The sequence below is a fragment of the Lepidochelys olivacea genome, assembly GCF_965140295.1.
Source record: "Lepidochelys olivacea isolate rLepOli2 genome assembly, chromosome: 2".
Classification (NCBI taxonomy): Eukaryota; Metazoa; Chordata; order Testudines; family Cheloniidae; genus Lepidochelys; species Lepidochelys olivacea.
In genome coordinates this window covers 169,230,744-169,256,192 of record NC_140412.1, presented here as the reverse complement: position 1 = coordinate 169,256,192, position 25,449 = coordinate 169,230,744, and the positions used below count along the sequence as shown (strand labels likewise).

Here is a 25,449-nt window from a genome sequence, read left to right as displayed (position 1 = left end):
TAGTTCAGGGAAGGAAGGACTCAGAATGCAATCCAGGTCTAGCACAGGGCAATTGAAAGCACTAAGCACGCCAAGTTATTCTTGGGGGACAGATTTTTAGAACATTTGTGGTTCTCACTCAAACTAATCTGAATCTGAAACACTGGAGCTTCACCCAGCCGTGTTCTAAAATGGGACTTTCACACTTGAGCAAACTTGAAATAAGAGAACAAAAAACACATACTTGAAATAAGAGAGCACAAAAAGCCATTAGTTAGCCAGTAAATTTCTGTATTCCCTTTGCTCTCATTTCAAATAAGGGTGCTTGACTGAGAGCTTATTCCCTCATAGGGAGGGCACGGCTTCTCCTTGTGCTTGGTTGTGCAGAAAAGTCAGCTCCTTGATAGTTTTGCCAGTCCATTGCTTTCAAAATGTTGTCACGTATTCTGGATGATGTATCCTGGGCTGGGAAAGAACAGGGACTGCTTAAATGCTAACCATACTGCAGGTAAGTTAGAGATTCTGAATGCATGAATATATGAAAAGTCAAGCATAGATTCTTCCCAGACTTTTTAAGAGTTTCAGATCATGTCATATGTCATTAATTAGATAATCTTCCTTAGATTTGTGATAAATTTTAATATTTGATTTATTATCATGATAATCTGGCTGTTCTTAATATGTTGATTGATTGAATTAATATTTCCATTAATATCTTCAATAATAAGAAAATATAATCTGTAAAAAATATTATGAGAAGTTGTGTTGCTCTGGGCCCAATCTAAATTAATGTTGTGTCATAAAGCATAAACAAAAAGAGGGCAAAATTTAAGATTGCATGTGCAACCTTAAGATTGACAAAGATGTTTCAATCCTTACCTGCAAAACCATCACATCTACTTAATGTAATTTTTATTCTGAAAATCCCTAGTGAAAAAAATCCATGGACTGGAGCTCTTTAAACAACACCTTGTTCCACTCAGTGTTCACACTGAAGTATTTTAGGGTCCCTGCATAGCTGAAAATTGCATATGTAGAACACTGTTGCATGAAACTGTTTATAATAGGTGTGTGAGCTGGGGGCGGGTAGGGCGTGTGTGCGTGTGTTTCTCCTTAATTCACTTTTGGGCAGTTACCAGGCTGGGAAATTTTCAAACCAATAGGTGAAAATTTCTGAAAGTTATGAGCAACTGAAAACAAGTAGTATTAATGGAAACATTCACCCAAACTTACTTATACAATTCTCCAGCCCTAATGCCAACGTAAACATAGTGTGTGGTCATTTCACAGGGGCTAAAAATTGATCGGCTGCTTGAATAACATGTGCACTGCAAGCAGGATGAAAATACCACATCCACTTCCTCACATCTGGCTCCATTGTCCTCCTCTTAAATCTTAGAAAATGACAGTCTCCAAGGTGTTAAATTAGTTGGGAACTAATCAGTCAGTGTCCTATGGGATGAGTCTGATGTTTCATATTGTTCCTCAGTTTGAATGTCCTTTTTAAAAATGAGAACTCTGATATCATTCCCTCAATAAAAAGAGAGGCTGCTGTTGTTAATCATTATCTGTAATAGTAGCACCTAGAGGTCCCAACTAAGATCAGAGCCCCATTGTGCCAGGTGTTGTAGAAAACGTATTAAGAAGGGACTGGACTGGACTGAAGAATGTAAGGCTCTGAATGTGAAGGAGGCATGGAGTTAGTTTCTACAACTTAGAATTAAAATATCTGAAATCTTCAAAGCTATTGGGAAAAAATAGTGGGAAGGGTTGCAGACCAAGCTGGATGAGCAAGCACCTCAAACAGGTGATAAAGAGAAAGCAGAAACCCTACAAGGAATGGAAGATGGGAAGGATCAGCAAGGAAAGCTATCTCCTGGAGGTCAGAGAGTGTAGGGATAAAGTGAGAATTGTGGAAAACCAAGCAGAGTCGGTCCTTGTAAAGGAAATTAAAACCAATAGTAAAAGGTTCTATAGCCATATAAGTAAAAAGAAAACAAAGAAAGAAGTGGGGCCACTAAACACGAAGGCTGGGGTGGAGATTAAAGATAATCTATGCATGGTCCAACACTTAAATACTTTGCCTCAGTTTTTAATAAGGGTAATGAGTTTAGGGGTAGTGGCAATGTGAATAATTGGAGTGAGTTTTTGGAAGTAGAAATTACGCCACCCAAGATAGAAGTCAAACTCAAACTGCTTATTGGGACTAAATGGGAGGGGCGGGGGATAATCTCCATCCATGAATATTAAAGCAACTAGCACATGAAATTGCAAGCCCAATAGCAAGGATTTTTAATGAATCTGTAAACTCGGGGGTCGTACTCTCCGACTGAAGAAATGCTAATATAGTACTTATTTTTAAGAAAGTGGGGTGGGGGGGAAGTGAATTGGGAAACTACAGACCTGTTAGTTTGATCTCAGTTGTATACAAGGTTTTGGAACAATTTTGAAAGGAAAAGTGGTTAAGGACATAGAGGTAAACAGTTATTGGGATAAAATAATTTTAAGGATAAGGAAATGCAGTGTATCTAATCTACCTGGATTTCATATGGCATTTGATACAGTTTCCGATGGGAAATTGAGTTAAATTGGAGAAGAAGTGATATGAGAATTGAAAGGATAAGGTTTGAGATGAGATGAGGATTGAGATGAGAATTGAAAGGATAAGGAATTGATTAAAGGGGAGACTACAGCGAGTCATACTGCAAGATGAACTATCAGGCTGGAGGGAGGTTATGAGTGGAGTTCCTCAAGAATTGGTCTTGGGGACAATTTTTGTTACTGACCTTGGCACAAAAAATGGAAATGTGCTAATAAACTTTGTGAATGACATGGAGTTGGGAGGTATTGCCAATACAGAGGAAGATTGGAATATCATACAAGATGATCAGGATGAGTAATAGAAATGGGATGAAATTTAATAGTACAAAGTGCAAGGTCATGCACTAAGGGACTAACAACAAGAATTCTTCTATAAGCTGGGGACTTATCAATTTGAAGTGACACAGGAGGAGAAAGCCCTGGGTGTATTGGTTGATCACAGGATGACTATGAGCTGGCAGTGTGATGCAGCTGTGAAAAAAGACTAATGCACAGGAGGCATCAAGTGAGGTATTTCCAGTAGAGAGAGGGAAATGTTAGTGTCATTTTACAAGGTACTGGTGAGACCTCATCTGGAATAGTGTGTGCAATTCTGGTCTCCCGGGTTTAAAAAAGATTAATTTAAACTGGAGCAGATGCAGATAAGGGCTACTAGGATGATCAGAGGAATGGAAAACCTACCTTAGAAGAGGAGACTCAAGTCTCTAGGCTTACCCAATGCAAATGAGGGGAGATATGATTGCTCTCTAAAAATACATCCGAGGAAGCAATACCAGGGAGGGAGTTTCTGAAGTTAAGGATCCATGTTGGCACAAGAAAAAATGCATATAAATTGGCTATCAACAAGTTCAGCCGCCTGGAGAGGTGACGTGACTTACCAAGGTCACACATCAGGTCATTGGTAGAACTGGGGTAAGAACCCAAGAACTAGGAGAAGACTCTGCCCTGTGCCTGATCATTAGGACAGCTATCATGCCCTGTGCTAACTGTTATGTTAATGGCAGATAGGAGCATGTATCAAGGGGAGGCTAGATTCTTTATTGTCGAGTGTGTCTGTTACTGCTGTGTGTGAATGCAAGCAGTGTCAGTTTTTGTTAAAAATGTTAGGGGATGCTTCACCTGCACGTGTTCTCATTCATTAAAGTCATGCTGAAACTGCTTCTCAGTGCTCTGCTGTGGTTGCTGGATTGTTCAGTGAAACCCTGGTGCTTGTGGTGCTACGGCGGCCCAGACTGGAATGCCTGCAATATCGTTTGGGGGCACTGGAGCAGCAGTCCCACCTGGATCTACTATGTGCAGGAGCTAGCTTCTTAAATTAACAGCAAGTGATGGCAGCTAGGATTGTAGGATTGGCACAAAGGCAAATGTATCTATTTGGATGGTATTTTCGCAGGGGTTTTGAGCAAGACAGTACTCCAGCTGCCCCGTGGTGGAACTACTGAGTACAAGATCGCAGAACTCCACTGCCTGCATATTTCTAGTGCGCTATGTAAAATAAAGTTGCTACCAATTGCAAAGATACTTCCATGTTCATTGGATAAGACCACTCTGAGATGCTTTCCTGTAATGTTTCTGTTTTTCTTCTCTTTCTAGCTGTTCTACCTGGTTCCAGTCGGCCTGTGTATCAGTGTTATTGCTGCCTTTCAGTTATCAGCCTTCACTTTCCGAGAAAACTTGGCAGCCACAGCTCTCCTGCTGATCCTCTTTGGGTATGTGATTGGAGATGCTGCTCTAGAATTATGGCTTGTTTCTTACAAACAGAAATCTTTAGGCTTGGTTTGCACCTGCTGCTGGGTGCATGATTTTCTGCCTTTGCAGACGATTATGGGGCGGCAGTGGATAATGAGAGAACAAGCTGCAGCATGAAGCTGAATGCATCGTGTGGGAAAAGGAACGGAGATTTGCTCACTCATAATGAGAGTAGTACTAAAAATGTCTCCAGTAAACACTCAATCTGTACAACAATCTTTTACTGTTAAAAATTGATTGTGTGTTATTCTCACGAAAGGAATCATCTAGGTGCCAAAAATAGTAGCGTAGCCAGGCTTGAATTTCAGTGACTGGGTTGCAGAATATCACCAAGAGCTGAAACTGTCTTTTATTATATTCATTGGTGTGAGAAAGCTGGCTGAGTTTGAGCTCTGGACTGGTTGAGGATATACCTCCAACAAATATTATGAGATGAGAAAGCACTTACCTAGGACTGCTTCAGCTAATTTTCCCAAGTCCATTTTTTTACAGGTGAAATAGCTCCTATAGGTATATAGGAATCGCCATACTGGATCAGACCAATGGTTCATCTACACCTATACTCTGTTTCCAGCAGGGTGATTGAGAAGAAAGTGTAAGATAAAGAATTATGGAATATGCTGCCCAGAGAGGAGGTTTCTTCATTACCCCAAGCAGTCGATGGTTGGTTTATGCATGGGGAGATATATCCCTTGTAAATGTTTATCTTACCTAACATAACTGTCTTCTCATCTATATAAATGTTGAATCCTTTTTGATTCCTGCTGTTGACTACAGTATGTGAATGGTGAACTACATAAATCCTAACCTCTCTCCTCACATCAATGGGCCTGAAACAAGTATACAAGCCTCATTCAGTGTCCATTGAAGTTAGTGGAATGACTTTTACTGAGTTCAACAGGTTTTGGATCAGGCCTATGTGGTATGATGCTGTTAAGAGGTATTAGTGCTAACGTTATTTTAGCCAAGTGATGGTTGAAGTTACTTCAGAACTTGTGACTATTAATTAGAGAGCTGGAGCATTTACAAAAGCAGAGCTGTGGCTGGCTTGTAACGGAGTTCAAACCATTAAGGATAAACCTTTTTGTACTGTGTGGGCCTGATCCAGCTCTAGTTGAAGTCAGTGATGTAACTTCCATTGATGCCAGTGGTGCAGGATCAGTCCCTGTATCAATGAATCTTAAAAAGTCCTGTACCAATCAAATGTTCAATAAATTTAACAAGACCCCAAGAAACGCTGTGTGACATACAAATGCATATATTTATTTGTACTACGTCTTCTTTACACACCACCCCTTCATGGCTCCAAACACACAGTCAATTCAGTGAAGTACTTTTGTGACTCTTTCCTCTCGCCCCCACCACCATAAATGTTTCATGTAATTTCCTTATATGTGTATTCCGTGTCATATTTTTTTCCCCTTTAAATTTTTCAATAACAGTTTGTGATCTTAAAAAGGCATTTTCTCAGGCTTTGTCCAACCTAAAAAAAAGAGCAAAATCCTTAATGACCTAGTTATGTGACAGAAGCTTAACATTACTGAAAGCACTCTGCTTAATATTTTTTGTCATTCAGGTGTATTAATTCAAGCAGGGTTACTGACATTTTTTAAAATATCCAGAATTCATGACAAAGCTTCTCTGTCCTTATTTTTTTTTTCTGGCTGGTAGCAGAAATTTTGTACAGCACTGCCCTTCATGCACATTTGTCCAAAATGACCTGTCCTCAAGTCAAAGTTTCTCATGATATATGGAGTGCTTTAAACTCACTTTTGTAGGAGGGGAAGGTAGAAAAATAGAATCTGAGACTGGTATGAACTTTATGCAATCTGCCAAAACTCCCTACAATTTTAGAGCTACATTTTTATATCCTTGGTTCTTAGGCAAAACACCTATAGGTTAAATTCTCATCTCATTTATACTGATGTAACTCCATTTAAGCCATTGAACTCCATTGTCTTCAATAGAGTATTTGCACTTGTTTAACTCAATAAAATTTGGAGTAGTGATTTCAGAACAAAGGGGAGGAAAGACGGGTAAGGCATGGAACTGGAAACTTGGAAATAAAAGTTCTAATTTAAACTCTGCCACAAACTTCCTTGGAGACCTTGAGCAAGTCACTTAACCTCTCTGTGCCTGTAAATTGAGGATAATAGCACCTACAACTTAACAGGGGGAGTTGGCAAGTTTAATTCACTGAAGTTTGTAAAGTGTTTTGAGATCCTCACAAGGATGGTCCCATAAAAGTGCAAAATACTATGGTCTCCTTTGGTCTTAAAATCTGTTGTTCATTTAATCTGACGTCCTGCAGAACACTCAGTTTTATAGCATTTCACCGAGTGACTCCTGGAGTGAGCTGAATAACTTGTGTTTCAATAAGACTGTTATTTTTCAAAAAGACATGAATAAGTTAATTTTTGGTGTGTGAGATGCTCATGTTGTATATGCAGTCCTGCCCGATAGTTCTAGTAAGCATGTCCTGCTTTGCATTTTTCACTCCAAATACTGTTCTTTGCACAGTGTTTATGCTCAAGTGACTGCCCTGGACTACACTTATGGGCAATGTTCTGTGGGTACATCTCTCTCTTGTTTGTCAAGAAGGTGACATTTTGCTCTTTTGTGCACCAGATGGTCTGATTGGGCAACATATCTCTGCCCATTCTTTCTTTAGTCACCTAAATATAACTCATATTTTAGCAGTCAGGCCTATGCTGCCATATCTCAGATACTACCATGTGGGAACTGTGGGTTAATGTTGATGTTTTAATGGTAGCCACTATGCTAAACATTTGTCCATAATAGATAATTCAGAGTGCTAATGTGCTGGTGGTAGCAGATATAAGCTATCGCTTGGACATCGTTTTCACAGTTCTTAGTTCCAGTTCCAGCATGCTATAATTTTTGTGAGGTAAAATCTATAAGAACAGATGGCAGCTGTGTGACCAAAGTTTGCTCTTAAACAAGTTTCTTTTTACTGTATCTCATTTTAGCTGAAGTGTATAAAATGGCTTAGTTTTGCAATTGTTCAGAAATCAAGGTGGTGAGCTACCTGGAGCCATGAAAGAAAATATATGAGGTTAACAAACAGAAAAGAATGAGTTACAACTGGTCCTCACATAGCAGTAGATATGTATGTTAAATTTCTGGAAATACAGGTGAAATATGTATGTGAAATACAGGAAATACAGGTGAGCCAGATAGGTAAGTGTTTCCACCAGTAAGGTTGAAGGATTTGGAAAGGAGTTATAAATCATAAAATCAATGAGTAGCCATTATATTTCTTTACAGTGACACAAAGGATACTGAGCTCATGAGTCAGCTGGTGAAGAAAACCATAAATTACTTATGATGTGGTTTTATTCTTTTTTTACTTGTTTCAGATATGCAACTTTACCATGGATGTATCTGATGTCCAGATTCTTTTCAAGTTCAGACATAGCTTTCATTTCTTACATCTCCTTAAACTTTGTGTTTGGCCTTTGTACCATGCTGTTGACCCTCTTGCCTCATTTGTTAGCCACGATTTCCGAAGCACAGGTCAGTATGAACCCTCAGCACCACTTCCCATAAATGTTGTGTATAGGAATGTATTTTCCAACGCCAAATCACTTGCAGTTTAAATTGTAATGAAATATCTCACTTTTTCTTTATCCTGAATCATTATAGGCTATTGTTCCCCACAACAGTTTATAAACCCATTTTGGTTTTACTTGTTTAAAAAAAAAAAGAATTGCACTCTAATAATGCAAAAACAGCTTTAATTGAAACGGTAATATTTTCCAGGCCTTTAATTCATAATTTGCACATAATGGGAGCTGTTCAGGTCCACTGAATAGATAATGTGTGTTCCAAAATTTGTTTGAATAATATTAACATAAGTGGTAAGCAGTTGTTTATAGGAGATATAGTGTATTGTGTGAATAATAATACATTCCCTCAGTGCATATATGTAACTCCCATTAATACTAATCTCAATGGGAATTGTACATGTGAATTGAGGAAAGGAGATGGAAATCCATAGTTTTCAGAACATATCTAAATGGGCTATGCTGAGGAAGTGATGTTTGAATACAGATCTGGAGTAAATTTTGGCTCAGGGTTTGGGTACACATTTGAGGACAAATTCGGACTAGGGTTGTGGCTCGGTTTTTATGGCACTCACATTTTAAAACTGCAAGAGCACAGGAATGGTGACTAAACTGACCCTGATCATTCCATTGTGCTTGTGTTGCAAGAGATATATATATATATATATATATATATATATATATATATATATATATATATATATATGATATATTGCTGAAGTAGTATATATGTTCTGGTACTGCTGCTAACCATGCATTCACTGAATACGTCTTGTCATGCTACGATGACTTTCACTCTTAATCTTAACAAGAAAAACTAGAGACATTTTGTTTACATATAAGAATCTAGATACTACTTGGTCCATAAACATTTTGCTGTTGGTAGTGTTCCAGGTGGAAACAATTACTATTTATATTATGGCACTACCTAGGGACCCAAAACCATTGAACTAGGGCACCATACAAACTTAGAATAAGAGACCATCTGTATTCAAAATAATCTGTGGGCTAGAATTGCATATGGACTTAAGTTTCAAATTTTGAAATGGTCCAGGGCCTTATTCTTCTCTCGCACTGGTGTAAATAAGAATAGACTCCACTGAAGTAAATGGAGTTGCAACAGTGTCAAACTGGTGTGAGAAAAAAATAAAGCTCATAGCCTTTAAGTCTGCTTAATTTTCTATTTCTAAGAGATTCAACATTTTCTCTGCCTTGCTTTTGCCCAACCCCAACTGACTCCTTTCTTTACAGAGTTTGCAGAATATCTACAACATCCTCAAGTGGGCCTTTATCGTTTTCCCACCATTCTGCTTGGGCCAGGGTTTACTAGAGCTTTCCTACAATCAGATCAAGTTTGACCTGACAAGCAGCGTTGGAATCGATTCTTATGTGAGTCCTTTTGAGATGAATTTCCTGGGCTGGATCTTTGTGGAAATGGCTCTGCAGGGCACAGTTATTCTCCTTCTGAGGATTCTGCTGCATTGGGACCTGCTCCAGAAACTAAGGTGTGTGGTGTGTATTATTTATACTCTGCTTTCATGGACATTGACTAATTTCCCAAAGACAGAGGAAGATTAAATCCTTCTGAAAACTAGAAGATAAGACAATCTGATCATTATTCCATGTGGCTGTAATGAGCCCATGCATTATGGCTTGCTATTTCTGTATCTTTATTAGTCACATAGGGTGGGAAAGAGAACTTCAAAAGTTATTCAAAAAAGCCAGATGGGAGAATTTTTTCAGTTATTTGATTAACTTTTAAACCATGAGCAGGTTTCTGTGAAATTCCTTCGCTCTAATAGCAGTTCTGGTGTAGCATCTAGAAGGAATTTTGCCAGTATTATTATAATTTAGATTTTCTCTTTTATATTAATTCCTTTACTCCAGGAGACAGGATTTCCAGGAAAGCTGCGCTGGTAACAAACTATCGATCTCTGACGTCCACTTGCAGGGTTCTTCTTTCCCCTCGTACCATTGCACTGAAAGATCATGTTGGAGAACAAGCAGTCTCCTCCTCTTCCTCCTTCAAAAAGCTTCTGAAAGCTTGGCTTTTCTGTGAAACATTTTAGCATTAATAACTGCACCCTGCCATATGTATGTTCCATCTTATAACATGGTGAATTGTACTTATGCTTATAATACATAATATAATATAATATAATAATATAAAATACAACTTATGCTTCTGAAGTTTGATCCTGCTTGCATTGAAGACTACCTTCTCTGCAAAAGCTTGCTCTAGACCCTTGTCTGCAAGGGAGGAATGGTGGGACAGAGCAAAAGGGTACCTATATGCTGCATGTTTCCTGCTCTTCAAAACCACCTAGACAGAGTAAGATTGTGGGGAATTACTGATGCCTCAAGCAGCAGTATTTTCCATTTTACATTCTGTGACTTGCTCTGTGGAATTAAAGAGAACAACAGAGGGCACTGAGCCCATGGCAGTCTACTAAACTTGACATACTGCTGTACATGGAGGGAAGGGGAGCTGGGACATGCCAGGGTTAGAGGCTGTCATCTCTGTGGTCCTTAGCCTTCACCTTGCACTGTCATTTTGCACCAGAGAAGGAGTGTGCACTTCATGCTCACATTTTGTTCACCTTCAACTGCTTTTGCTCAAGACGGGAACATCTGTGATATAGTATTCATTTTCCTTATTTGTGTGAACCCCAGAGCAAGGCAGGCAATGTGTGTTTTCTTCAAAGCTGGCCTAATTCCTTGCAAAGTTTCTAGCAAAGCCACCTCACATTTCTGGCTTCTCCAGCAGGATCTTTTTCATGGGGAGGCCAATGTCAGAAATTTAGTTTAACTTTCTTTTAATAGAAAAGACCTGAAGAGTTTTTCTGTGGCTCCCCTAGGCAGATGCTTGAAAGAGCTTGCTTGAAAAATTCCAAAGAAACAATTTTTGTCAATTTGCTAATTTGCCAAAATTGAAATGTTGAAATGGAAATGACTTGGCGTTAACAAACTGTAAATGGAGCCCAGGCTTCAAAAGAAAATATATTTCAGTTCCATTAAAATTTTTGAGCTTTTTTGTTCTGATTTGGGTTGAATTTTTCCCCTGAAATCTCAAAAATATTTGCAGAACTAAAAGCTGTTTTCCCTTCCATCTCTAATAAGCAGAAAACTGCTCCTTTTAGTTATCCATGAAATGACAGTGTGTAATTTGCCATTTATTGTGATCTTTTCTTCTTAGGAGTCACTGTTCCATCAGCAGCACAGTCAGTCCTTCAGAAGATGAGGATGTACAAGTGGAACGAAAGAGGCTCTTTGGTGGAAGAACTCAGAATGATATCCTTCTACTGTACAATCTCAGGAAATGTTACCGAGGTTTCAGCAAGAGGAACACCGCTGTGAAAGACATTAGCTTGGGGATACCAAGGGGAGAGGTAAAAGGTTCTATATTTTTTTTCCTTTTCATTTCTCCTCTTCTAAAAAAAAAATATTGTGTAATCATAGGCAATTGTTCAGGCATGTTCAGAAAGTCTGAAATCAAAGCTCTGTGGTTGCTAGCAGAAGCCTTCCAATTGCAGTAATTTCTGAGAAATCGATAATGTTGGGCAGAAGTGAAAGCACTGCTGGGGACTGTTAACATCTTAAAAGCAATGGTTGGTGATTGATATATTACTTTTTGGCTTACGTCTCGTTGTTGTTGTTGTTGTTGTTGTGTTCATTGCATCAGAAAGTATTATTTCTTTTGGCTTGTTTTTACTGCGATACTGTATGGATTAAAGTAACCTAAAAGTTAAAAAGCAACATAGATTTTCAGCCTGCTCTTATATGGAAGTAAGTGTTGTTTAGGCATAGAACTACTGTGCATATCTAGTTAAACAATTCACAAACCATGGACTAAATTCTGAATTGTCCTTGGGCTAAACTCTAATTAGCTTAAATAGCAGTTTTGCCTGAGTTAGGAAAGAGTTTAAAAACAATGAGGATTTGGCCTTATGGAAACAGTCCCAGTATATTTGAATGAACCGGAACCTAAATCTGAATCTTTAAACACTGTAGAACCTTAAGATGTCAGAGGAAAGTTAGCTAGTTTTTCCAGTTGAAGAGGTATGTGGAGATTTAACTTCCTAAAATGCAGGTGAGGAATTATTGCCTTTATTCTATAAATGCTGTCAGGGAAGGGAAGGGTATTTCCAGGTTCCTAATAACCAGTTGGAGGAGGTGAGACACCAGTGTGTGATGCTGTGGGTTTTTAACCAACCAGTGATCAGCTGCTAGGAAATACCTAACACAGAGTTGTTTATTGCTAATGTAAGCCTACTTATCAGACTTACAACTTCACTAAAATACAGCTGAAAGTATAAATAGCTTAATTAAATTAAAATAACATAAACCACTAGAATGCAAGCCCTGTCCTAGCATGGGTACATGCTGCAGTGCTTAACTGAATGACATTGGTGGCAGAGGGTACTCCCCTGCTATTAGCACATACTGTTCAGTGCTGGGTTTGGGGCACATATGGTTAGCATATTTCAGACACTGCCATCCACAGTATTGACGAGTTAATGTTTAATATACCACATGCTGGGCAACAACATGAAAAGACTCAATGCTTGTAAAAACTAAACTGGCTCTTTATTAAGACAGCTATTTACAGATATGCTGCAAATGTGTAGTTAGCATTCCAGCCTGTTGGGATCCTACTAAGGATCTCCCCCAGCCTAAGGGGAGAATCCACAACATCCGGGATCTCAATTAAGTACGGGGGACAACTAAAGATAGAACAGGAACAGGAGTGAGGTCACAGGGTTAAATGAGGGGAACTGGACAGGGAAACCAAGCAGAGAACCCCGGACAGCGCCAACTGCTCCTCGAAGGCGTCAAGGGAGCCAGCGGACGCTGACCAGAGGAACTCTGCCCGGATGCATGAGACCAGGGAGGAGCGGAAATAGCATGAGCATACAGACTAACTTCCTGGTGCCTCCTTAAAACTCTGTCCTCCTGCAACCTGGGTGCCTCCCTCCAAATTCCAGGCAAGTTGGTTCAGTTTGGGAGGTGAAACTGGCTACTTGGGGAGCTCACAGCCAATTCCTTCATGGTCGTCTTCATCATGGCAGTCAGGATCAGCGTGTTTTCCTGACATGGCTCGAAGAACATCGTCTGAGTTTTGGGTTGTGGTTGTTAGGCAGGTGAGCACATTTGATCACTACAGAATGTACAGTTGTTTTGTAAAACAACTTTATGTCTGGCCTGGTATCCTCATCCCAGTGTAGCCATTCTTGATGTGATAAGTGAGACATGTCAGGGAATTACAAAGATGTGGAATGTTTCAATTCACGTGTATTTATTTATTTACGTGTATTTACCATTTATTTTATTACTATATTTAGATAAAGGTTTATGGTCTGTTTCATAAATGTAAATGTGGTATATTGATTCAGCAGTATAATGGTTTTGATTAAGAGGGTTCTTGGTGGAAATGTAGAAGGTTGGTATCAGTGTCTGGTCAAAGTCAGGGTTGGTCATGAAACCACAACTGTGATATTCCTGACTTTCAAATATTTATTAACTTTAACTTTGAACTTCCAGACTTCAAATACTTTGTTTTTTTAAATAACTGCAACATTGTAGTAATGTGGTTTTAATTTAATAGTTATTTACAACTGTAATTGTAAATTAGTTAATTTGGCAGTGGGAGAATTTCCTTAGTTTTTTAGAAAGTAGTTTTAAAAGCTATTATTTGTAAATTGAAGCAGTTGGTATATTTTCTTAAGATAGTAGGGATAGTAAAACTGTTTTGCTGTAATCATAGTTATGACATAAAGATTATACATATTATTCAATTAAACAGAAAACAATACAGTATTTGAATTAAACACTCTACTAATATTTCCACTATACTAGAGCTGTTCTGCTGATGAACCTTACCAACATTACAGGCTGTACTAGAGGATTCTGGCTAGAGGATTCTGGCTTTAGTTCTAGCTGTTGAGCTGATAGAATTTACAAATTCTGCCAGATATGTCTGTAAACTTCTCTGGCCCCAAGTGATTTCGCTGAAGCAGATTATACAATCTGAAAGCTACGCTAGCAGTGGGTATACTCCAGGAGCTCAGTAGGATCTAGAGAAAGAGCACTCAGACTCCTTGATTCCATGTGGTTCAGATTTGTTTGTGGGATGTTCCAGATGAGGTTTTACAAAACTGTTTGCATAACCAACTCTGGATGGTAAACCCTGATGAAAGACTTTGCAAGCTTTGCTAGATTTAGTGTGAAGTTTATAAACTGTATTGAGCCCGGACAGAATTTTCAGAAAGTCATGTTTCTGTGGTGAATAAAGCCTAGATTTTGTAGCCAACCTTATTAGAATTAGTCCTCTGCATCCAGGGATCTAGATTATAGAATTTGGAATTTCTGCATTTCTCGACTGAACAGTTTGAGATGATAGGTGGAGGTGGGGAAGTAGGAGGAAGAAAAGGAAATACTAAGCACACCCCTCCACTCCTGCCCTCACTCAAACCCAGGGCAGGGGAGTGAAGATGCAGATTCCCACCCTCTAGACCCTAAATCTTGCCCCTCAACACACTGTCCCCTTCATCGTTTTCTGAGGATGGTAAACTAACACCCTTATCATTCGTTGTCATGGTGTCAACCATTTATTGTCATGGTGTCAACAAGAAGGCTCACTGTCATTCTTCCCAATCCTTGGGGACTGTGAGCTGAACATCCCAGCCCTGTCTGCAGAGGGAACACTGGGTGGAGCCATCATAGGGATGTGTGTCAGTGTTTATTATCTTCCCCCTCATCCAGTAGGCAAGGACTTTGTTTCTCTGCTCCCTCAGGTTTTAGGAGGTAGGAGGTTACCTTGCCTCTGGTATAGGTACATTTGCTCCCACATTAGGCACTGTCTGTCAGCAACATATGGGAAATGGCAAAATGGGAACCTTAAAATTTTGAGTTCCTTTCCCAGTTTCCAAAGAATATTATTCAAACGGATTAAAAATTGGTCAATATCCAGCAAAGAGAGGACAAAGGTATAAATCACACACACACACAAATTTATTAATCCTGCTTTTGTCCTTTTACGTGACTTGAAAGGAAAATATTTCGATTGCTAATAATACTGTAGGTAACTATATGTATTCACTGAATAGGACTTTCAATGACACAAAGGGTCCTAAGTGTCTAGGTAGTTATTTGCAAAATGGGACTTAGGAAATATTTGAAATTTTTATCCACAGTGATCAAACTAGTGTTTTTATTACATTGCCTTTTCTCTTTAATTTGACTGAATTACTTTTTCAAGAAACCTTATAAAGGTTGAATTACCTCCTGTGTGTGTGTGTGTGTGTGTGTGTGTGTATATATATATATATATATATATATACACACACATAAAACTATGCATTCCTGTGTCACTTAGGTGATTTTTGAAATTTGCACATCCACATGTATGTTCTCTTCACAACTAGTTCAGGAGTGAAAAAAACAAAACATGATGAAAAGTTAATGCTGCTAGTTGTGATATCTCTATCTTTAGATATAATTATGTCTTTTTTCCTCTTCCTGTTAGTGCTTCGGGCTCCTGGGAACAAATGGTGCTGGGAAAAGTACAACATTTAAGATGCTGACTGGAGACATCACCCCATCTGGGGGGCGTGCTGTTATGATGACTCCTACAGGGTAAATAGCATAGAGCTCAATCAGAATACTGTTATGATCAAACCTATGAAAGCCTCAGCATGCTTACAACTCTTTATGTTGTATTCCAAGGAGTGGTTTGTATTCTTTCACAATTTACCACACACTACATTATTATTACAAAGGCTATGGTGCCAAAAAAAAAAAAAAGGTTTTAAAGCCAGTTGACTGGGTTAAGCAATTTAACATTATGTAATTCTGTCTGGCAATTCAGTTAATTGGAAATGGGTTGGTTCAACAGCAATAGAGTGGGAGGTAGGAAATATCAGCACATATTCTACGGGTACACAAATACACATCCCCATAAATCAATACCAGACCAAAAGATTTTCACTGTTAGGCTCCTAAGCAGTACTCAGGAGGGCTAATTTCTCAATGCTTAGTGGAAACCCCCAGATTAATCAATTAATCAAGTGCAGAGGTGATCAGGAAGAACAGGGGTATTACATAGCAAGGGGACGCTGTTCCTACCCACATAGATTTGTTAATCCTGGGTATGCTTATTGCCTTGATTTTGATGTTTTTCATGTGCAATGTTTGTTTGTTTTTCTTTCAATACATTAAATGTAAAATGTGTAAAAAAAAAAATGCAAACCAAAAATAAATGTTAAAAAATGCAAAAATCCCTATGAGCCAAGTGTGGAAAGACTTTTAGATGGAGAGTGATTGCAAAGATTAGGACACTAGAGAGGAGAATAAGCAATGACATGCCAATGGTTAAATGAAAAAGTCTGAAATCCTGTATGTATAAAATATGTGTTTTTATATTTCTGTCTTCAAAACTGCAATAAGAGAACAGGCTGGTGGAAAGGAGAAAGCTATAGCCATAAGTCAGAGATTCAGTTATACAGCACTTGTAGATTGTATTAGGGGAATGAGTGGATATAATACCAGAACAAGTGTTAAGAGGAAATTAATAGTGATTTATGACTGTGTGCCCTTTCACTCTCCCTCGCTGTTTCCTTCATGCTTTAGCACCTGCTTCTAAGCCAAGCTGACCTGTATAGTGTTGTCAGTTGAAAAATGTACACTCTCCTCTCTTTGAGTCTGATCCTCATGACCAGATGCCTGGTGAGAGAGAGAGTGTGTGCGTGCACAGTAGCAGCCTACAAAGGTGGCTGGTGCCCTGAGGCACTCGTAATTTCCCAAGAAGCCACTAAGAGCAGCTTTGGGAGAATGCTCTGACAGGCAGGGATTGCTGGAGCACAGCAGCAGTCTGGCCACATTCCCTCTTCTCCAGCCGTATTCCCTTCATTGGATGTACAACACTTGGAATTTCCCCAGGCAGCATTCGCTCTAGCTTTCCTGCACTGCTTCTAGTAATTACTGATGCTGGATGTGATCGGATGGAATTGTTGGTGAAATTGAAAGGCCAGTAAGATGGGGGGACATTGTCTGTGAATGACTTGAGCTAAGATTTAATGCAGGAACGTGAGGAGATGGAAACAGAAATGCCTGTGGTGGGGTATTGCATTAGTTTCACTTGGTTCTTTTCTTGATCTGTCAGTCTTTTTTATGTAATTACCAAATTCACACAGTTTAAAAAGAACATGAATAGAACTCCCTCCCCAGTCCTAACCACCAAACTAAACAAGAAATAGCACCACAAGGAAATCGGCTATTTTTAATTATTTTGGTAGCTGTTTTCTATTTGGGAAGTGTCATAAACGTTTCCCAGTTCTGGATATTTCTGAACTGCAGCTTCAGCTAATGCTTATTGAAAATGGAACATCAGTGACCAAATCCTGGCTCTTTAGCTACCACATTTATGTGAGTATTTAGAGGCAAAAACAATATTGAAATTTCACCAAGTCATGGAAAGGCTTCTGTTCCTCTAATTTGCTGTGCACTGAAAGATACTCTTTAAGGACTCTACATGCACGCAGTAGTTTTTGTTACATCAGGAAACTTTCCGACATCTTGTTTTCCTCGTAAGTTTAAAGGTTTGTTTATTGAGAATAAATGTGCCAAGTATAAAGAAATGGGGGGGAAAGTGTCTGCATTTGATTTGTGCATGAATAGTCCCTGGGATGTTATCTGGACTATCCCAGTGCATGCGGGAAACCTTCTCTTTTCCCTTTCCTCCCTCCCCCACCACCACCCACAAGGCAGTTCAGTGGCTTAAAGACACAATCTTGCCTGCAGTGGGGATGGTTGAAATGAACACACATCCTGTATCTCCAAATTTTTTCATCTTTTTCTTAGGAAGATCTACAAACCTCTGTTTCTAAACAACCATATAGCTATGGTTTAACTCATGAAGAACCAGAAGAAGGTCAAAGTGCTACTTTTAATGGTCAATACCTATACAGTACACAATTTACAGGATATGTCATGAAAAAAGAAGCTGAATCCTTCCTGCACAGTCAGATGTTGCTTATCCCTCTCTGTCCTGGGCAGCTATATACATGTTAAGTTAATAGTATGGATATTTGATAATCTATTTGAAGTCATTGTAACACTGGGATTGAATTTGACCTGTCATCTTTTATATCAAAGGTCCATTGTTTAGGCCGAGAAATTTAAGACAAGATTTTCAAAAGTACCTGATGATTTTGGGTATCTCTATTATGGAGTAACTGACTTAAGTCACCTTAAGGGGCTTTATTTTCAGAAAGTGCCCCATATACCCACCCACCCTCTGAAAATAAAGCCCCTTTAAGGTGTCTCAAGTTGGGCACCCAAAAACAATAGGCACATTTGGAAATCTTGATCTTAAAATTTGTTGTTTTTTTAAAAGACAAGATTAAACTTAATGTGAACAGAAGTATTTTTCATGTATTTTTTTTTTAAAAAAAAAGAGCATTGAAAATAAATTTTTAAGTGTTGGAAACCCAAAACCAAAAGCACTATGTAGCACATGAGAGCCAAAGAGAAAACTGACCTCTAGAGTTTCACTATTCAAGTTGGGCAAAATGTCTTAAAAGATGGAAAGTAAATAATATTTTAAAATGTTATTCAGATTTAATAATACAAGGAGTTATTGATAACACAGAGCAGTCATTTGTTTTTAAGTAAATAGGGCCAAATTAATCCCTCCTGAAATTTCATGGTCTTCAATAGCATCTTCTCAGAGATGTATTTGTCCCATAATTTTTATTACTATACTATTTCTTTAATGCAGCTGAAAGTAAATGTGTATTTCAAGTGGTCCCTGTGCATTTACTGTGATAGGTCTTATTGAATTTCCTACTGAAACATATTTATTGTGTCCAAAGCACACAATTTTTTATTTTAGTATTCCTCCTCAGATGTGAAGGCTGTAGGCACATAATAAGGTTTTACTACCATGTTCTAACTGTAATTAACTACTCTAATAAAAATGCTCCAGAAAGAGAAATAATACAAATTTAGCAGTAATTACAAGCAAACATGACACAGTAATAGCGATGTACTACTTAAAAACAGTTTTACCTTTTCATTTTGTATGCATCTCATTAGCACTGGCATAATTCAGTGACACAGTCATCCAAACTATATAAACGATTATTGAATACAGGTAATGCCTCCCAGTTAGTTATTTGAAACCTAATACTAACCCAAGCCAAGGAACAATATCACAAGCAGTCACTCTGGAAGGTGTGGAAATGAAACACCAGTACAATGGAATACTATAATATTTCTGACCTCTGTCAATGGGAGTTAAATGGGCAGTAAAGGACACAATCAGAATAAATATCATATTAAAAAAAAACCTAATGTCCTTACCTATATTATAAATAATGACACTATAAAATGTTAGGAAAATCTGGCCACATATCCCATTTTTGAATGATATCTGTATGTCATAGCCATCAGTTTTCAACAATATGGTACTGGACTCCCATGTGGTAAGGAATAAGATTGTGTATAATGTACTCTTAAAAGCACATACTTATCTAGAATGTTTAAATAGAAAAAGAAAGGAGGCCATAGTGCTCACATTTAGATGTCACCATTAGAAACTAAATGTCACTACCATGCCACACAAATAGGCATTATACATCTGTACCATTTTCTTAGTTATGTTGCATAGCTGCCTTCTTCCTCCCACCTTATTTATTTTGCCCCAACAGCCTTCAGGGGTCCTGTATGACATGCAGCCCCTGCCGCTGAAGAGGGCTAGACACAGATCCCTCAGGAGGATGTCAAACCACTTTCAAGTATTAGCCAGAGACCAGCATGAGAGAACTTGACAGTTTCTTTGGCTCTCACTTCACTGCTACTTAAGCTTAATTCTCAGCACATATTTGTGTTTGAGTGCTTTGCCGAATAGTCATGAACTTAAGCCTGTGCTTAAGGCAAAGCCTGTGTTTAAGTGGTTTGCTGAATTGGGGTCCTATTGATAAGGATTAGATAGGATGGGCACAAGTTGTCCCATTGAAACCAGTGGATAAAGTAATTAACATTTGACACTCCTAATATGACTGATTTAATTTCTCTCCCATGCATTCCAGTGTATAGAGAGATTTTCTATTACAGCAACTCCCATTCATATTTGAACTAGAAGTAATTTTTTATCTAAAATCTTGGATTAGAAGTTCATAAGGCCAGAGGGTACCTACCTCTCCAAAGAGGGGAAACCAACAGTATTTCTTTGCAACCAGAACTGGGTCTGTTTTCATGGTTATGATATTCAGCTTGATAAATAATTAAAAATGTAATTCAAATAGCTTTACTTCGAAAGCAGAATAAATTTGCATCAATATAATGGCTGAGATGGCTGTTGTAACACTGTATATCAGTATAATTACTTTAATTATAACTAAACTATAGTTATATTAATTATATTTTAACCTTGTCTTTTTATAATGTTAATTGAGTATTAGTATGCACTGAATCAAATGTGTAGTTATAAGCACAATGGAGTTCCTAACTACTTTTGTGATTTGTAAATTTGTATGTCATTTTGACTAATTAATGGAATTTATCTCTCTGTTGAAGCCAATGCAAGTACTGGATTATATCACTGCCTTTACTTTATGCTTGTACTGCCTGAAAGAAGCTGCAAAAATCAAACTGAATATAAATTGGTGTCAACAATAAAACAAATCTTCCAGCACAGCAAGCGGCAGATTTTCAGAGGAGCTGAGCTTTTAGGCCAATGGGAGCTATGGGTACTAAACACCTCTAAAAATGAGCCCTTAAATGTCCACATTCTATTTTTGTTAACATCACAACATATAAAGGGCCAAATCCTGGTGCCTCGCTCACCACTAGTCTCCCTGAAGTCAGTTGGTCGATTTGTGTAAGATGAGCACGTTTTCACCCTATTGTGTTTTTCTGCCATTCTCCTATGGTCTTTTTTTGATTCAGTGCCCCAGAGTGTCCCCTCACTCATTTCTGGGCAGGCGGGAGTATGAAGGTTTTCTGGCCCACGCTAGGGACGCTGAGTTAAAAGACCATAGGGAGACTGGTGAAAAAATAACTGTGGGCCAAAACTTTATCCCCACTGACTTTAGTGAGGCTGCCCTTTCTGTCATAGAAACCACAACACTTTGCAAAACCAAGAACAACAATCCATTTATATAAAGCTCTCCCCACTCCCTGAACTTTCTGAAAGCACTTTACAATGCAGAAGTAGTAGTATTATCCCCAGTTTACAGGTGAGGTGACCAAGACACCGAGACTTTATAAAAAAAAAAAAATAGATCAAGTGGCTGGAATAGGACCCAGGGCTCCCATTTCCCTGCTCTAGCTGCTAGACTGCACTGCCTCTGATGTGGGAGCTAGGTAGTTCTTTACCTTTTGAAAAAGGGCAATAATAATATGTAAGGCTGTAGTTATATTGTCTCCTAATAATGCATACATATCTAGGTTACACTTTACACAGTCTTAACGACTCAATAGAGCTGGTCGGCAATTTTTTGACTAAAAAATTTCCGTCAAAAATACCAATTAATTGAAGCTGAATTTTTTTGTGGGAAAGGGTCAGTTTAAACAAATTTCCCTTTTAGAAACAGTTGTGTTTTTTTTTGGGGGGGGGGGGAAGTTTCAAAATTGTCCATATCTCTCATTTTGACACTTTATAAAACCAAAAATTCTGTTTTAAGCTATTTCTTTTAGAAACTTAATTTCTAGTTTAAAAGAATTAAATCATTAAAAGCTCAACATTGAGACAATTAGAAATTATTTAAATGAAACACTTCAATTGACCTGAACCAAGAAAATAAGAATTCATTTGTCTGAATATACTTAGTAACAGAGCTGTGTTGGGAATCGATTTCCCATCCTGGGAAATTTTTGAGATTTTGATTTTTTACCCCAATGTGGTATGAGGAAAAACTGTAGAAATCTCAATTTTTTTCCCAGAATGGGAAAACCATTCCCTACACGGCTCTGTTACTAAATATATTCAGAGAAATGAATTATTATTTTCTTTGGTTATTTAGGGCTAGATTGCACCTTTGCTCAATTCCCTATTGCTGCATTTGGAGCCTTGGGAGGGAAACGTGGCTTTGAGTCCAGCCTCGCTCTATCTATAGCAATTGGATACATCAATAGGCACAGTGTTTCTCAGCATAATACCAAAACAATAAAGGCAGTAATACAGCAGCCTACACTTACATAGCAACTTCCATCTAAATTGCTTTAAAAACATCAATGAGCTATAGTGGTTACCTTTCAAACTTGTCAATAGCTTTAGGCAGGGAGCTCAAATGTGGTTGAAGGCATCCGTGTGGCCACACTAGATGGTCCACAATATGGCCTTTATCTAGCAGACCCAAAGATCCTGCCATCTACATACGCAATATGCAAATAGAGTATGGGAGGGATGGGATATTATGCAAAATAGTGCAAATGAGCTGTGTAGTTCAGCATGTTAGGTCTACGATTTTTTGGGTTAGTCACTAAAATATATATTGTATTTATTTTTTTTCTGCAACATCTAGAGGAAGCGTTTTTAGGGAGGGAGTTGAGAAATAAAAGGTTAAGGGATGGTAGACCACATCAAAGGGGGCATTCCAGGCATGAGGAAGAAGGCATATAAACTTAGGATCATGAAAAGAGATAAGTGAAGCACTCTTCTGGCTATTCATGGGGAAAGAGTCTGGGCCAGGTCTTCAGCTGGTGCAAAATGCCCTGCTCTATTGAATCCAGTAGAATGACACTAATTTACATCAACTGAGAATCTGGCCTTCTGTAGTTAGAAGTTAATTTCATTTACAGATATTTCTTACCAGGCTCTGAAGTCTCTAATATCCTTTGTCTATCTCAGACAGCATGTACCCTGAGCTGCCTCTTTGAACCACAACCCTTTTAGTGGCTGAACTGCTGGCATTTGCTTTCTGATTCTTAACCCTTTTGTCTTTCCTTTGAAGTCTGAGGAACAATTGCAATATGTTCTCTCTCTTTCCTTGGTGTAATCATTCAATGCTTGCACGTCAAACAGGACTTTGAGGATCTTCCCAGAAATCTGCTTCATATTGGCTAACCATTGTACCAGTGCAAATCTCTCTTTGTGTAAGCTAGTTTTTACAACCATAAAAGGTTTTTTCTCTGTCTCTTCTGATCAGTTCATTTAATTGTTTCCCACCTATATGTCTTTTCTTAGCCTTGGTCTACACTGCGGGGGAGGGAGGGGGGGAATCGATCTAAGTTACACAACTTCACAGCTATGTGAATAACATAGCTGAAGTCAACGTACTTAGATCAATTTACCATGGTGTCTTCACCGTGGTGAGTCAACTGCTGCCGCTCCCCCGTTGTCTCTACCTGCGCCTCTTGTGGTGCTGGAGTACAGGAGTCCATGGGAGAGCGCTTGGGGGTCAATTTATCGCGTGTAGACTAGACGCGATAAATCAATCCCTGCTGGATCGATTGCTGCCTGCCGATCCGGAAGGTAGTGAAGACATACCCTTAAACTTTGCCCAATGTTCCTAGTTTGGCAGCTCAGAGAATGGTATAATTCCCTCCTGCCTGCAGACGAAAATGGGAAAAGACCACTGTTCCTGTGTTATATGTAATGTTTTAGGGAGTTTCCCCCACGACTTTTTCAATCATGATTAGTATAGTGTAACAGTTCTTCACAGAGAAGAGTTCTTAGTTTTCCTATAACTTGCCAGAGCAGGCAGTTGTTCTGTTGCAATAAAGATTACATCTTCTAGATGTCAGTGAAGAAAAAACCACCAGCCTTTGTCAATGGTATCTCCTGCTTTGGCTAAAATGCCAAGGAAACTGGATTTTTTGCTTGCATTGAATATTGGATACTCAGATTCCACGGAAACCAATGGTTTCCTCAGTGCTCTCTCCAATTCCTGCCAAAGAAATTTTGAGCCTCGCAGCCAATCAATTAATAAATTCTTCTTTAGGTGTAGCAAGTACTGCAGGGCTTCGTTTAGCAGAGTTTCTGAATCTCTCTGTAGAATACCCTTATTGTCTTTCCCTTTGGGATGGAGGCCCTTCTAATCCAAGGTTCAGTATACCGTGAGCACCCAGGCCAGCTGGGTGTGGAAGCCTGGCTCCTGAATGAACATGTATGAAAGAGGAAGAGGTTTCTGAGAGTGGGTGACTTCTGTGCTGCTGCATTCAGATAAGAATTCTGCTTCTTTTCCATATCAAAGTCCAGACATCTTCACAGTTTGGTTAAAGGATAGAAAACTAAGTCCATTTAGATATGACATCATGTTGCTAAACAAAATGGAGAAAACAGCAGAGTGCCACCAGCATAAAGCTAGAGTCAGACAATGGGGCATTAGACCCCTTTGTCAATAAACTTCTTTTACATCTGTTCTGTATTCTCTAAGTCACTGAATCAATGTGTGACCTTGTTGTTTTTCGTGCCTCAGTTTCCCTATCTGTAGAATGAGGATAAAAATGCTTTTTTTGTAAAGCACTTCGCAATCTGCGAACGAAAAGGCTATACAAGAGCTAAGTCTTATTCTATTATTATTACAACATTCAACCTTAAGTCTTACTAATTCTGCCTTAGATAAGGTTACCTCAATGTTTGGAGCATTACCTAAATTTTCCTTGTACTTATTATAGAGAGTGCCTAGATAATTTACTTTACTTCAGTATATGCAGTATTCTAAGGTACTGTATTACCTAAAACTATTGACAAGTTTGAAAGGTAACCTGATGTTTTTAAAGCAATTAAGATGCAAGTTGCTATGTAAGTGTAGGCTGCTGTATTACTGCCTTTATTGTTTTGGTATTATGCTGAGAAACACTGTGTTTATTGATGTACCCAATTGCTATAGACAGAGTGAGGCTGGACTCGGTCATCATAAAATCTTGCTTCATATATAAAATCAACTGCATTTTCTCTTCCTGCTCTTTTTCTCATTTAACATGGACGGCTTAATAACATCATGCATATTATATGTGTATGTGCTGAGGGAGGAGGAGAATATAATTAATACAACTAATAGCTTTAAAGTATAAATTAAGGATAATTATGGTTTGAATGCAAAACCCTATACAGTACACTATATAATGAGGAGGATTTTTTTTTAACAGGTGGAATGCGAATTTCTCCTGTACACATGAAAGTAAAATGGAAAGATGACATTTCCTTGGAGGTCAATTTATTTTAAAGAGGTGGGAAGTGGCGGTTTCCTTCCTCGGGTCAGCAGAACATTTGAAAACTAATCTGTCTTTTTGATTAACCTTTTTTTTCAGAATGCAACAAAAGCATAGGGCAAAGCTAAAAAGCACTCATCCCGTAGTCATTTTGATTTGGAGATCCCAGTCAGTGAGATTGCTTATACTGCACTGGGGGAAGAACAAGCATCACACTATACCCAACATAAAGTCTCAAACACCCACCACCTCAAATGGCTTTTTGTCCTCTGTAAACCATATATGACATTTTTCTATCTTGTAAAGAGCTAAAGGCCTCTAAAAGTAGAAACAAACAAAGGCCCTGATCTTGCTATTGGATCTGCTAGCAAGGATC

The 25,449-nt window shown here is 38.5% G+C and overlaps 1 protein-coding gene across 1 annotated transcript in view; it reads left to right on the top strand.

Moving 5' to 3' along the window:
- The window catches only part of ABCA13 (ATP binding cassette subfamily A member 13), a gene marked incomplete at its 5' end in the record, with an annotated part of 301,195 nt that overhangs the window by 232,756 nt on the left and 42,990 nt on the right, over positions 1–25,449 (top strand). The window contains 5 exons of the mRNA XM_084621105.1: positions 4,174–4,289; positions 7,710–7,866; positions 9,168–9,421; positions 11,113–11,305; positions 15,442–15,551. Of these exons, the coding sequence (XP_084477231.1) occupies positions 4,174–4,289; positions 7,710–7,866; positions 9,168–9,421; positions 11,113–11,305; positions 15,442–15,551 (830 nt within the window). The remainder of the gene's footprint in view (positions 1–4,173; positions 4,290–7,709; positions 7,867–9,167; positions 9,422–11,112; positions 11,306–15,441; positions 15,552–25,449) is intronic.